This window comes from Plectropomus leopardus, chromosome 3 (assembly GCF_026936395.1).
Source record: "Plectropomus leopardus strain MGB_pleo_1.0 chromosome 3, ASM2693639v1, whole genome shotgun sequence".
In the NCBI taxonomy this organism is placed as follows: Eukaryota; Metazoa; Chordata; class Actinopteri; order Perciformes; family Serranidae; genus Plectropomus; species Plectropomus leopardus.
The window spans coordinates 12473148-12488483 of NC_142178.1; the positions used below are offsets into that span (position 1 = coordinate 12473148).

General features: G+C 39.1%; 1 protein-coding gene across 1 annotated transcript in view; it reads right to left on the bottom strand.

The window, feature by feature from the left end:
* Positions 1-15336, bottom strand: part of LOC121941845 (E3 ubiquitin-protein ligase SMURF2) — a 78006-nt gene that overhangs the window by 37018 nt on the left and 25652 nt on the right. The window contains exons 3-4 of the mRNA XM_042484748.2: positions 7036-7074; positions 3916-4024 (exon numbers count right to left, since the gene is read on the bottom strand). Coding sequence (XP_042340682.1) covers positions 3916-4024; positions 7036-7074 — 148 coding nt within the window. The remainder of the gene's footprint in view (positions 1-3915; positions 4025-7035; positions 7075-15336) is intronic.

Genomic DNA, 15336 nt, shown 5'->3' on the forward strand with positions numbered 1-15336 from the left:
CAGAGATTCTACAGCTCTGGCTGGTCCATATCGAGTACCTTGATCTGATTTATGTAAACTGAGTTGAGGCCAAAGCATTCCTCTTCGATTCCCGTGTTCCTTGCTGTTACATTGAACCGACCACCCCATTTCACTTCTCTTCTTCCACTTTTGGACATATGCTTCCACAGACGTTTCCTGTCTCTCATAATGGAAAACTGTGAATATTTAAGCAATAACATCATTTGCAAAGTACAATAAGTTCTGGGGTGCAATGCAGGTATGTCCGGCACTCGTGCTTGTTGAACCTTTGCTGTCAGTCGTAGGCTGAGAAAGACAAAACACTTATTGAGCACGCAACCAAAACCATGCCTGTTTCTAAGCATAGAGCAAATCACTCGCTGCCTGTTAGCTTTCTCTGCTGTGTCAACCCACGTTTTTACTGCGCCAACTCACTGCAGACAGGAATGAAGCAGAGAGAAATTTTCTGCAAGTTAAACTACTACTAATCAATGGCTGGAGTTAGTCACTTTTTGATTATACTGTAGGTGTGTATGTCTGCCATACGGGCCTCCAGGGCTTGGGATAGGTGGGCTGTGATGAAGACCCAATGCATTTATAATACGGATGGCCAAAGGGAGAATAAATACTGACTGTAGTAGTGCTAGTGCCATCGGTACATGATATTACTACAAACCAAATCTTGCCCATGCAGTATGTGTGAAGCCTGGTAAGCAGTGGTGCAATGTGACTTAGTACATTTACACAAGTACTGTACTTAAGTATGAATTTGAAGTACTTGTAATTTCCATGAGTATTTTCTTTTCATGCTACTTTATACTTCTACTACACAAACTTTCAGAGGAAAACATTGTACTGTATACATCACTACATTTATCTAAAAGCTTTACTTACATTTTTTATGATGTTTTATTAAAAATGAAGTTACCAAACAGTTTGTACAAGTACAGCTGCAACATGTAATTGATTAATCAATCAGCTGATCCACAGAAAATGATACGCCAACTATTTTGAATAACATTTAATTCTTTTCTATTTTTTTTAAAATAATTCTGCGTTTTGGGTTTTGTTTGTTTTTTCTTTTTTTTAGAAATAATTTTTTGACATCATTTTAATAATTTTGAGTTTTAGGGGTGTTTTCTTTTCTATGTTTGATATTGATTTTGAGTTTTTAGGATTATTTTTTTCTAAATGTTTTAAATAATTTTGATTTTACTGGACATGGTTTTTTTGATGCTCTTCTTTTTAAGATTTTTTTCTGCATTGGAGACTTTGACTTTTCATACTTAAGGTATGCTTTCCTGATAATGCTTAATTACTTTTACTTAAGTACCATTTTCAATACTGAACTTTTACTTGTAACAGAGTATTTGCACAGAGTGGTATTAGTTCTTTTACTTAAGTAAAGGATCTGAATACGTCCCCCACCACTGCTGGTAAGGTATCTCGGGCTCTCATGAGATGACATGTCATGCACAGCACAACATGTACAGTATTTAACATAGAGTGAAGGCAGAGGGAGCAGAATCTGACCCTCTAACCAAAGCAATGTGAAGAGTTCATACAAAAAAGGCTGGAAATTGGAGGCCAAGCATGAGGAGGCAACTTGCCAAAACCAGACCTACATACTACTGTGAGTTCATGAACTTTCAGCAAAATGTTTTCAAAAGCTTTGGCTGGACATCAATATGAATTACAGAGCATCAACTGCAGTTAAAAAGTTATATAATTATTGCAGGCTATGCATGCTACGTAATGTGGCGCACAGAGGCTTCTGGTGTCATGCGGGAAAAGACCCCTCCTCCTAAAGCTGGGGGTGTGGCGAGCTGGCAATCTGCCAAGCCTACACTCCCATCTGCTTTCTGTGGCATGTTAGCCATTTCCTGAACCAGAGAAAGAGGCCAGGGGTCGCTGGCGGGAAATACACTCCTCCAAGAGGGTAGAGAGTGAGAACGGGGGTAGAGAATGTTAAAGAGGGGATCTGAGGTTTTTGTTGACAGGGCACAGGAAGCACCGTGAAACAGGTGTGTGTTTGAAAATTAAAGTGTGCCCCGAAAGGCAAGATATATCTGTTCAAGTGAAATGCACAGTCACATGCTGTCTGTATGGACACTTATATAACTCCGAAATGCGATTTTCTTAAAGTAAGAGCAATGTTTTCCCTTGAGAAGGAAACATTGACCCATTTTTTTGGAATTAACAAGATTATGAGCTCCGATATACAAGAACATTTTACATGGAATAAAGAGAAATTATGAGAATATTATCTCATTAATAAAAAAAAGAGCAAGAAATCACATAATTTGGAGATAGTAATCATGTGAATTGGGAAAAATTAGAATTTACAAGAATATGATCTCATTAATTAAAAAAAAAAACAAGAGGAGATTTTTTTTCATAAAAGCTTCCCATAAAATAAATAAATATACTAAACAATAATAATAATACTTTTGCCCCAATGAAAAATTTTCTCAGAGAGTAATATTTTATTATATATTTTTTAGAATAACTTCATATCTTTTGGTTAAATTGATGACTTATTCTTCTGTACTTTTACAACAACTGTGTTTCATTGTAATTAGGGCAGCAACTTATAATTATTTTCAGTCTGATTATCCTATCATTTACTTGAAAAATGGATTAATTAATCACCTGGTCCATAAGTCAGAAATGTTGAAGAAAAAAAAGTTCCCACATTTCAAGATGATATTTTCTTTTGTCTGACCAACGAAACCCAAAAATATCCAGTTTATGATCACTGAAGACAAATAACACCAGGTAAAACTGACATTTGAGATGCTGGTGTTTTTGCAATTTTAGCTTGAAAATGAACAAAAATTGATCACCAAAATTCTCACTGTCACACATATTTTCATCCTGTACTTGTTCATCCTTTTTCTTTTGTAACTCTTGAGCGCGTCCCTTTCTCCCTTAAATGCTCTCCCTACTGAAAACATCCCACTATCAGGTTTTTACCTCATTCCTTCCTCTTCTACTGTTTCCCTCCATCTCTCATCACTACACAGCCTTTGCTTTCCATGCGTCCTTTGGGGTGAACACTCCTTGTAACGGCCTGTCGACACAAACCTCAGCACAGGGATGTACTGTGGTTGTATTTTTTTTCTCAGCAATGTGACCAGCCATTAAAGCTTTTTTTAACCATTGGACTATTCATACTTTATAGGTTTTGTTTAAAATACGAATGATTTGCATTTATATTTCTAAGACTGACAAAAAGAGAAAAGAATGCATTACTGGATAGAAAAGTTTCAAGAACAAGATTCAAAAAGGGCCATAAAACACACAAATTACTTAAAAACAAAGTAGCACTGTAAATGTGTTGTCCTTTGGAAAGCCACATTTGGCTCACAGCGAACCAGAAAAATATGAACAAGACAAACTCCAATTCGCATAGGACATTGTTTAAGAGTACAAAACAAGTTTGCAAACTCCAGCTCCCAATACCCAAAATAGGAAGAATCTGTTATCTGAGAAAAAGAAGGAATTCACATCAGTAGGAGTTGCATTTTCCTCCCAAACAAAATCTCACATGCATACGTCCTGGTGAGGGCTGAGATATGGCATGTCTAAAATCTCACTCTACAACATGTTTTGTTCAAGCATTAAAAAACTGCTAAAGCTTTATAGGTGGGTGTTTCTGCACACAGTAAAGATGCGCTCAATCTGCATTCCTGAGACACTTGTCATTGCAGTTACACACAGACAAACTACAGAGCAAAACCAGCGTGCTGCATTTCTGTGACAACAATGCTTTCTGTACTGTTTCAGATTTCAAGTGGTAAGTGACCTCAGACACAAGTCAACACACACATACTATCACTGCATTTGTGTCTTAATGAGTCATAAGCGGCGTACAGCAACACTTCAGACAGCCCCACAGTTCTGTTGACTTACAGATCATAATGTTGATTCCACTTTGGGTCCAGCGTATTTCTCACAGTATCTGTGGAGTGGCATTGTCCTGAGCCGTCCACCACCACTTTGGCAAAAGGATCAGGCAACCCTGTAAAAGCAGACAGAGGCAAGTGAAAAGGTTTTGTTTAACAACTGTACAAACCTACTGAGGTCACCAATATCCCACTGATGGAGGAAATTGGTGCGTGACGATGCGACATGTTCAGGGCTCATTTGACTTGTAGTCGAGGTGCTGCACCTGTAGTGACCTGTAGCAGCAGTCTCCTTTGTTTGTTATTTTGCTTTGTTGTTTCTTAGTCTCCCTTCCTGGAGAAGGGGAATTTGCTCGAGCTGTTATCTGATCCATTGTCATCGTACTATCATGGAAGATTTTTTTCTTCCGGTGCTGGTCTTTTTTAAGGGTCGTGTTTGGCCTGTAGAAGTATGACCAGCCTCTGACACAAAAATTTCCCCAATATTGAGTTTTTAATAGTTTCTCTTCCAAGAGGATTTCCTCAATTATTTTGTCATGGTTGTTTATATCCATCCAGTCATGCAACCCATCAGCTATCGTCTGACAACAATAAAGCCTCTTGGGGCGTTAAAATTTCACGCTGATCTGATGAAGCCAGCAGCTATCGGGGCAAAACTTCCTCTTCCATGCACTGGCCATTTTGGCTAATCTCTATAAACAGATATCTGTGTTGATTTTTGGCATCAGCGAAGGCCCTTAATGAATGAAATCATTCTCACTGGCAAATCAGCTCAGGGCACAAGAAGAGACACAAAAGTGAAGGGAGCAAACAAAGTGAAATAAACGTGTTATATAAGGTAAGATTGTTTTTCTTTATCCTCTGAGCTCTTTAGCAGAAACATTTCTTGATGCTTTGTGTTAGCTCATGTTAAGTGCACTTTGTTCTTTCAACATTACATTTTGTTGTTGATGTGCTATCTGGCTAACTAGCAACAGGGCGGTCTTCAGGTTTTTCTTTTTGAATGACAAACACAGACATCCGCTGTCTGAGGGTATGGAGAGTTGTTTTTTTTTACACAGGCTCACAATATATTTGCTGGTTGACTGTCGGTTATTGTCTTTGTGGTGTGTTGATGTGCAACTTTTTGGCCAAGACAAGGGTGACTTGATCCTCTAGCTCCTTGATGTCAATTTTGTGTTTGGGCCTGAACTCACACTGACTACCTGCCACTCAAATGTGATTGATCAATGCTAATTTGACATAAAATGAACAACACAGGGACACTAGAACACTTCCAACACAAAATCTTGTCCCACTGCATAAATATGCAGAATCTGAGATTAATATCCATCTTCTGGCAACGATGGACAATGCGGCATCGGTTATTATAACAGTGATGCAGCGTCTGAAGAGCACATCCCCTGATGCACCTAAACTTATTATTGGAGATATCAATTGTTGCTCAGTGTGTAAGTCAAAGTTAACCTCCTCTTGATAGCTCTGATTGCGAGGACATCATGATGTCTTAGGGCTCAATTTAGAAACTGACTTACTGTTACAAATTTACAAACTAGGACATTTTTGAATAATCCTGTGCAGATTTTCATACTGACACATCATCAGTATCAGTTAATACACAGTATGTGTACATTTATTCATTCTTGCATTATTACTGTATTTATTATTACTGACAGCTGTATGTGAGTCAGATTACTCTAAAACTATGAGGCAAGTCTTTTCACAACATCTCATTCAGCTGGAAATATGATGATGGATTCCTCTCGGTGTGATTATCTGGTGTTCTCTGTGGGACTGTGCGCAGGTGTATGTGTATTTTAAACGTGAGTATATACCTCTGGGCAACGATACTTCACACAAGTCAAACCTGTTCAGTCACCCTTATGCTTTTGTCGGACTTCCCTGTTTGTGGTTATGCGTGTGCATGCATGCAAGTCAAAAAATGAACATGCCATTGTCTGAAACCATGACTTTTGGGTTATTTGAGAACCAAACTGTTAGCTAAACCACACACAACTGTTGCAATGTGGTCCTTTCATCACTGGCAATTAAGGTTAAAGGTGTGAGTTGCTTAGGGGGTAATTTTTTGTGAAAAACGTTTCATCAGTGGAAGTAAATGATATGTCTCCTCTTACATGAATGGCCTGATCACCTTAACAGAAGTTGAAAAAATGGCCTAAAGGTAAATGTTAACTAATGGTAAATTACAGGCTACAAAGAAAATTACATAATAAATCCTTCCTTAGCTATCAGCATCTCTTTGCATATTTGCATACACATGTGTGTTTTGTCCCATTTAGTCCCATCTCACTATTATGGTGACACACTCTACAGTTCCTCTACATTCTCAGGACAGGACAGGCAGACAAATAAAGGAATGAAAAACTGGATTTTGTTCTTTATCCTTTTAGTTGTGAAGACCTTAAGTGTAATGTACGCTACATTTTTAAGGTGGTGTACATGTTACAAAGAAATAAAAAAAATATAAATACAATTCTCAAAATTCTGACCGCTTGCTGTTTTTGTCACCAGCACTTAATTGTACTCTTACTTTCAATACTTAAGTACATTTGATATAATAAAATTGCTCTGATACTTCAGTACAGATCCTCTAAGACTTTTACTCAAGTAATATTTAAATAAGTGACTTTAACTTCTACCAAAGTCATTTATTGTAAGACATCAGTACTCAAGCATGGCTTTCAGATTCTTGATCTACCACTGCTTATTTTCATCCACTAAAAAAATAAGAACAATTTGACAGAATTTTACCACAAAATGCAAAATCCGACCATAAAATGTCTTGTTGACTACACGATGATGTTTGTTCTCATGTAATAGTTGTTAAAGTGTAATTTCTGTCCACTTTGATTAAAGCATTTTTCAATTAACTCTAGTGCTTCTGTACCAGTGGACCTAATATCTATTACTAGAAGTTAGGTTAGCTGCAGGTCCCTGTGCGTGCAAAGCATCCTAGTGTGTATAACAGACAGACAGCTCCTGAGGGACTTCATTTACAGCACGGCTTCAAAAGCCAGCACGCTGCCACTGCTGACAAAGCCCATTCTAATGCACAAGGGAGGGAATGGGACAGGAATAGTAACATGTAAAAATAGGCTCTACTTACGGAAGAAGTCTTTCTTTGCTAGGTTCTTCGCACACAGGACTGCAAGAGAAGAAATACAGAGAGATGTTAATGACAAGTTAAAAATTAAATGGGCACAAATTAAGACAGAAAATCAAAAGAGCAGTCCAATGATTGCACAAAATACTTGGGTGTCTCTAAATAAACTCAGCTACTAGCTGAATACTCAGCTTTCAATGGTATATAATTAAAAAAAAAAAAGAAAAAAGAAAAAAATATACATCTCAGCCTGCAAAAGAATGAACAAACTCTTAGAATTATTCTACTAAATTAATTTAAAGCACAGCTGTGATGTGTAAATGGTAGCCAACATTTTGATGCAGGTAACTGCTTCTCTCTGGTAATATTTTTAGTAAAAGGCCAGCCAACTCAAAGATTTCATTACTTATTCATTTTTGTCTTGGCTGTAAAACTTGACACAGTTTCCGTTGAGTAATTACTGCTGTTTTTTTGCCGACGTATCGGTTTGTCCATCCTCACCGTCCCATCACAGGAAAGAGACCGGTCTTAAGAGTTTTTCCTTGTGAAATATTGAGTGGACAAGCACTCTTTTCTGTATGAAGCAAGTCCCCCGGGGGTTTGCATCACAGGCAACATACAATGGCTTTCAACAGAGACGAGGAAAGTGAGAGAGTAAGTCTGTGTTTGGGTTTCTCTGCTATTGGCTTTTTATCTTCCTTCCTAAATGTCTGCACTGGAGGGTCTAGGTGAGGTGGAAGCAGGCCGCTGCTTGGTTTGGAGCTAGCTGGACAATCGTGATAATTATAGAGTGAGACAAAGCAGGCCAAGAAGCAACAATAAAGAGCAGTAGCAGACAATACCAACACGATGCAGGTAATGAAAAAAACACTGAACTTAAGAGATATAAAAGGCAGTTAAATAAATATCACAAGCTGCAGACAGGCCAACACTTGAATCACGTCTCTGTGATTGAATTGGAGGTGGTGCTAAACTCTAAGCAAAGAGAAATCTGTTTCATCTCTCTACAAGTGCTTCCACCCCTCCATCCAGTTTCTATATTCACTTCAGACTTGATAGTCAATGCAGACACCTAATGTCTTTGTTTTCCAACCCTATCATGGTCTTAGTCTGTGTGCAAAGAGATTAACGCACAAGTTTAAAAAAAAAAACATGCAAATCAGGCAGTGCCCAGGCAGCTCAATGGGTGGTAGAGGTAGAGAAGATATCTGGAAATTCCCTTAAGGACGTCTTGAGATGTAGCGCTCAAGAGAATGAGACTGATGCAAGGTCACACTGACGTCTGACCCCTAACCTCTAAAATCTAATCAGTTTAGCGTTGAGTTGTTTGTTTGTCAATGTTTGTGCCAAATTTGAAGAAATTCCAGAGATACTGTGTTCACAAGAATGAGAAAGACAAAGTCATAGTGACTTTGACCTATGACCACAAAAATGTAATCATTTCATTGTCAAGTCCAAGTGGATGTTTCTGCTAAATTTGAAGTAATTGCCTCAAGGCGTTCTTGAGATAGCTTGTTAATGAGAATGGGACCGACGAACAGACGGACGATCTGATGACATAATGCTCTGTCCTGCTCTGCTAAAAAAAAAACAGACGGATGCAGCTTCCAAAGGGAACATTGCCCATCATCTACAACACAATGTGAAGCCTGTACTGCAAGTGCTACTGTAGGCTTCTATATGCATTATTTACAGCAGCCAACTATGCATGCACTAGCCCTCATTTAGAAAATAAGATATAGAGGCTATGAATTAACTATGTATAGAGACAGAGCTCTCATGCAGTTATCAGACAGAGGGTCAGAGAGTTTGTGGGATCATTTCAGAAGTTTATACAAGCAGAGTTATACACATTTCTGACATTAAGACCCCTTTACACCAAAACAGTGCTGTGCCGGAGACATCATGTACATGTACCACACAATAGATCATATCAGAGCATGTGAACCTGCCACGAATGAGAAACGAGCACCACTTCCAAATAAGATATGGACAGGCCTGGGAAACCAACCTAGCATTACACCCATTCAATGCAGAGACCTTGACAGTAACCAAAATGACACAGTCAGACAAATCAGACAGAATCACAACATGGGAACAGACGATCTCAACACAAACCAAATTACACTGACTGGGCCCCAAGTGGATGAACACTAACCATCAGCTTGTCAGGGGAAATTACACTGCCAAAGCCGACAGTATGGGCGCAGGCCAAATCGGAGGCTGCCAGAAAAGCCTCCTGCGGGACAAAACGGACACCATGTTGTCGGCAGACAGGAGAAAAACAGGAGACACAGAGGCCTGAAATCTTGGCAGAACATTTGTGGATAGAGAATCCAACTCAAAGACAAAAATCAGCCACCAAAGTTAAAATCGGTCATCATCTTGGCCTTAAACCTGGCCTTGAAAATCTGTGAATGAGCCTATTTTGTGTACATGAATTAAAAAGTATTAGCAGCAGACGTTTAACAACAAAAATCATTCTATCTACTGGTTTGGAAATCTTATTTAAAGGGACCTTGTGCTGGTTTTTTTTTGTAAACAACCAAAATTTTTGGCTGCATGTAGTGTTACTCTAACGGATTGTGTGTACCTGAGGGGCAGGTGTAACATTTTATTTCTTGTGTTTTAATCAATACTATGACTCTAACATTGCTTGTAAAAACAATTTGTGACTGTTAACAAGTAGAAAACAGATACAAGTTACCTGAAATTGTATCCAAACTAGGGATTTCAATGGTTAACCATAGTTACAGGTTAATGAGTGTCAGCCTTTTGAAAGTAAAATTAACTGAAAATGATGTCCCTAATCCAAACCGTTCAACAGGTTTGTGTGCACAGACATCAGAACCAAAAAATGAAACAAATGTCCCAAGTCTCCACTAATCAACCCTGTGTTTCCAGTCGCAGAACAAAACAAATAAAATCCTGAAGAAAGAGCTGGTATACATTAAAGTGATGGGGTTGATATCAAAATGTATTTTAGCTACTTAAAAAAGACCTACCTATAAAAATCAATATCAGTCTTAGTGGACACTCTGTTTAGAGAACTTTCACCACTTTACCTCACCATCACACAGCCTTTTCCTTTGTCACTACATTTCTCATCCACCAGAGGTCAGCTGTTTAGGTCAGAAAGTGCTGTTAGCAGCTGTGAGGTGATCCGAATGAAACAAAACTGCACGTTGAAAACACTCAATACAGCTTCAACTGATACAACATTTTTTTTTAGGTAGGCCGTTTTTAGAGTGGCTAAAACACGTTTTGATGTCAGCTCCTCTATACAGCATGGTAAGGCTGAGCATGTGGCTTGTCTGTTTTTCCGCGTGCAACGACCACCAGCTACTGTATGTAATACACTGACCATACAGAAGTATCTCATACAGCCCCTCTTCAAGAATCTCGAACTATCACTTTAAGATACCTTTTCAGTCCTGTGCACAGTACAGGAAAAAGCAAAGCTAAATGTTAACAGTCAGAAATCAGCAGTTCATCACGTCTCTACAGAAGCCTGCAGAGTGGTGTGTGTCTGTGGCGAGAGAAGGATGGTCTGTCTGCACTCAGGTCAGGCAGGTGAGCTGGATGTTGTGCTAGCAGTAAACCATGAAGGTGACAGTGAATATTTAGTGTGAGCTGAAATTTGTCAGAACCATCACACCAGTGAAGCTATTTTAGCAGTTCAAAGAGAAACAGTTTTTCGTCCTCTGATCGGTTCTTCTGATCAGGCCTTGAAAGTATTTATTTGAAGAATATCTGCCAATAACAATCAGTGGCTTATCGATCTGAGCAGCCTATTTTGGGGATGTTCAATTTAGTATCCTTGCTTGTCCCTGACTCTAGCTATTTAAAGTAGAGATAGTGTTTCTTGATCTTTATAGCAGAAGTCCTCATCATTCAGCAGCAGTGCAGCGGGGCATTTGGTATGGCTGCTCCCAACTGCTGAAAAGCAACATTGGTAAGTAGCTGCCACTAGGTTAAACAGAGTGTGCTGAGCAATAGTACAGACTTGGCTCTGTGGTTACAAAACTATGCTAATGAAGATTAAAGGCTTAACCTGCACACTGCTCCAGTGTCTCAGCCACAGTTACCACAGAGGGGACAGCCTCTCTCATTGTCATCAATGGCTTCTCACCAACTGTGCTGCCAGGCACAGCCGGCTGCTGCTACTGGCAACAGTGATGACAAATAAGTTCAAAGGGGGCATTTGACAATGGAGCTATAATGACAACTAGAGAGGCAAAGTTTTCAGAGCTGAAACTACAAGCGAGGTTAAAAATATTCACTCTTCTACAAGGTAAATGATTGACTCATTGGTGTCTGTATTCCAAGTTACAAACTACTGTGAGTACCATAAGAGTGCAACACTGAGGTGCAAGTTGAAGCCATCTGGGCATGTGTGTGCATTGTGTGTTAGTGTTGAGTGGTCTTTATGCAAGAAAGCTGCATTATAAATGGGTAGATGAATTCTGAAATCTGGGGAAAAACAGCTTCTTGGCTCTGTGTAAGACAGTTTCTCTGTTCAATTTTTAGCAGTTCAGCAGCACTGAGTCTCTATTAAAAAAGCAATGCAATCACCACTACAAATTAAATTAAAAGATTTGAAAGGACATAAAAGCTTAAGAAAATGGTATTTTCCAAAACAAAGGCAACCTGAGAAATGTGCAGAAAACCTCTATGTGAGGTGTCCCATACTACCCTTACAAATTTCTATATCATTTTATGGAAGTCCCACAAGGATTTAGAATAACATGCCTATATATGTTGATAATCTTATCTGGGCTTATGCAGACTCTACCACTGTAGACCTCAGCGTCAATGAGGAATTAAATCTCATCTCAGCGCCCTGTAGCATCCAGCAGTGTTGAAATGCTGCCACGTGAGCAGGCAGGCTGTGGTGACCCAGGGCTGGCAGAGACCCAGACTCATTCAGATCCTAACATGCAAAGCTAGGTCAACTAGGAATCAGTAAATGACCAGGAAGCCCTGGGGTGAAGCTGCTCTCAGTGTTGTCCGTGGATCAACATCGCCACCACAAACCCTCAATTTAACAGTAAGCGGAGACAATAAATCTGGCTGCACATCAGTGTCATGGAAACAACTAAGGAGATGGCAACCCTGTTACCATCATCTGGGACTCTTCCTAAATAATTTGGAAGTAGATTCTACAAATATTTCTCCCAATGCCTACTCGTGTTGTCCTTGGGGTCATTCTGACCCCAAACGAAATCTTTTGCCATCAAAACATGTTGTTTATACTTACGTGAACAAGGTCTATTGGCTCTAAATTCCAAAACGAAGGGGAAAATGTGTGGTAATGGGTTGGACTGAAGTAAGACTAAAGGTGTAACACAGAAATGATTGAAAATTTATAAAATATGTTTTAAATAACAGTTAAAACAGGGCAGGGTTAGAATGACCGCAGAGAACAAAAGATGTATGGCAATCAGGAGGACATTACGAGGGGATGAAATAAATGTGTTTCCTTCCTGTGCTTTTGGATAGACAAAGACCACAAGAGTAAAATTTTGTCTTATTTTTGCCCTTTTTAGAATAAAACCATTTTCATTTAGTTATCAATTTTTGTGTAAGCAAACCTGTGTTGATGGATACTCTATGAACAAGATAGTTTAGGTAGCTGAACTTCCCACCAGGTTTAAGATATTGGTAGCAAGTATAATCCCTTTAATTTGACTAACAAGTAGGGTTGGGCACCAAACTTGGTACTTCTGATGGAATTACTACTGAGTACCCATCCATGTTAAAATACCAATGTTCAATCAATGCCAAATGTTGGTGCCTAAGAGTGCACCTTGGTGAGAAAGCCAGGTTTAGACCGGAAGCAGAGGCACCAGGAGTCCCATGGGTGGCTTACCAGCTTCGGGACGCTTCAGTGTGTAAACAATTGAGTTCTAGGGAGCTGCTGAGTTCAGAAAGGAGGTGGAAGCACCACTAAGTGCCCGAAGCTGGGAAGCCGGCCATGCCTCCATTGGCTTCCCAATGAGCCAAAACTCTTGCTGCAGCAAAAATAATTTCAGTCTGTCGGGTCTATTTTGTTTTGTTTTGTTTTGTTTTTTTAGAAATGTCCTAGTGTCACTTCTGTTTGTGACTGTTTTTTGGTTTTTTTTATAACTATGTAGGATACTTATTCCACATATTTGCAAATTGTGTATAAACAGAGAGGAAGAGAGACAAGCAGACACACGCAAACATACACACAATAGCAAGCAGACAGACATACAGACAGACTGTAAGATCAGACACAAGCAGAGGAGCAGAACCGCCTGTTGACTGCAGCTTGCTAAAAAATGACATTTTTGTATTCACAGAAAGAGTAAAGTACCGAGAAAGGTTAACGTTGGGTACCAGTCCCAAATTCAATGTACCAGCACTGGTGCCTGTTCAAATGTGAACTGTACCCAAACCTAATGACAAGATAAACAAGGCCGTTCTCTCTCTGGTGTTTTCTGTAACAGTTTTCAACGTCCACCTGTCATATTTCAATACAGTTTCAATGGTGTGTGTCAGAGTTTGTGAGACTGGATTACGTTCTCGCTTTCAGATATGACAATATTTACACTTCTCAGAATCTGGTCTAAGTCTAATTGTACTCATATTTACAGTCCATTTATCAGCTTCTAAAACAGAAGAAAGCTATTAAGCCCTCACATCCCATTTTTCAGTAACTATTGCTGACTCAGTCATTTGACCACCCAAAGTTGCCCTCATCTTAAAGCGAGCTGTGATAGTAGTTAAAGGGTCAAAAAGGGGTCAACTCTGTCGCATTGTTTATTAAAAGGATTTGAAACAGCAGCTGTTGTGGGACCATTTGTAGGTGAGTCACCCCATTACACAGTCTAAGACGAGCCATAAATCAAACTAACAGTCACGCAAAACCAAGCCTATCCATCTCAGCAAGTAACATGCTAGGATAATGCCTTTACCACTGTCTGGTAGCTAAAGGAGGTGGAGACAGACAGTGAACTGTCATTGACTCAGACAATATGTCCTTAAGGTTCAGAGGTCAACCATAGCTTCCTGTCCCCAGGGGAACTGGAAGTGTAACATTTAAGCCTACACCTTTGACGTAAAAATAAAGAGGATATGAAAGTAAGGAAACTATGTTTGATGTCTCAGTATCATTAAATGAATCAGCACCACACAATGAGTAAGAGGCTACAAATGACTGCTAACAGCTAAACTGTTTTCAGACAATAATCATCATGCGTGATTATCTTGAGTGTCCTGTTGAATCAGTTGTGAATCTGTTTCTCTGTAAATGGAGTAAGTAATAATTCTTAACTACAATATGGGTTGGTGTTTGACTCTCTTACATATTCACAGAATCACTTATACCATTGAGTGACTGGCAGTCATGACATCTGTCATCTGTCACAAAATAGCCAAATATATATAAAAAAAAAAAAACTGGTGTCGGCTATCGGCCAAATTGTTATTTTAAACATTGGCATCGTTCAGACTTTCGAAATCTGTGCATACTATTAATGTGTGCAGTATGAAAAAATCTTCTGAAATAGGATTTATACTAAATATAAATAATGACCCACTGATTTAACATTGCAATAAATCTCTGCAAACGTATGTATGATAATTACATTGTGCATTACAAAAAACAAGGCCGTTAGTATTCATTACAAAATATGCATGGTGTGTTTCAAACCAAAAAGAGAGGCAGTTAGGGGGGTTGGGAGCTTTGCATCGTCTCCGTCTGTCTGAATACAAAGGTCAGGCTGAGGGTTAGCATTAGTTCTGGTCATAAGGTGAAAGGTCTTAAACAGACAGCAGCAGGGAGTTGCCATGGGATTCCCATTTGTTTTCTCAAGGGAGTCTACATTTGCAATAGCTTCTTAACGCCTCACTCTGTTCGTTGGGCGAGGTAGAGGACATATGAGTCAGATATTCAACTCCTTTAAACCCAAAGAGGATGCTCTCTTTAGAAACTGTATCACAGTTTGATGTATCAAGTCATTTAGATTAATATGCAGATATAAGAGCAGCATGTTTCAAAAATAAATATTTTAGTGCTTTTTAAACAAGAACAAATGCTGCTGTAAATGCTGTCATGATGCACATTTTGAAGAGATTAACTTCTTGTGTTCATTACTCTGAAGTATTCATTCATGGTGGTGTTACTCATTCTAAATAAGAGTCAGAAGTCGTAATAGTTGCGTTAACATTTGCAGCACAAGTGCTGCGGCAGTTGATGGTGGCGAAGCATAAAAGGGTGCAATTAGAGCTGGATAAAGCCTGATCAAATGGCCTGAGGGTCTGGGCACTGAAAAAATA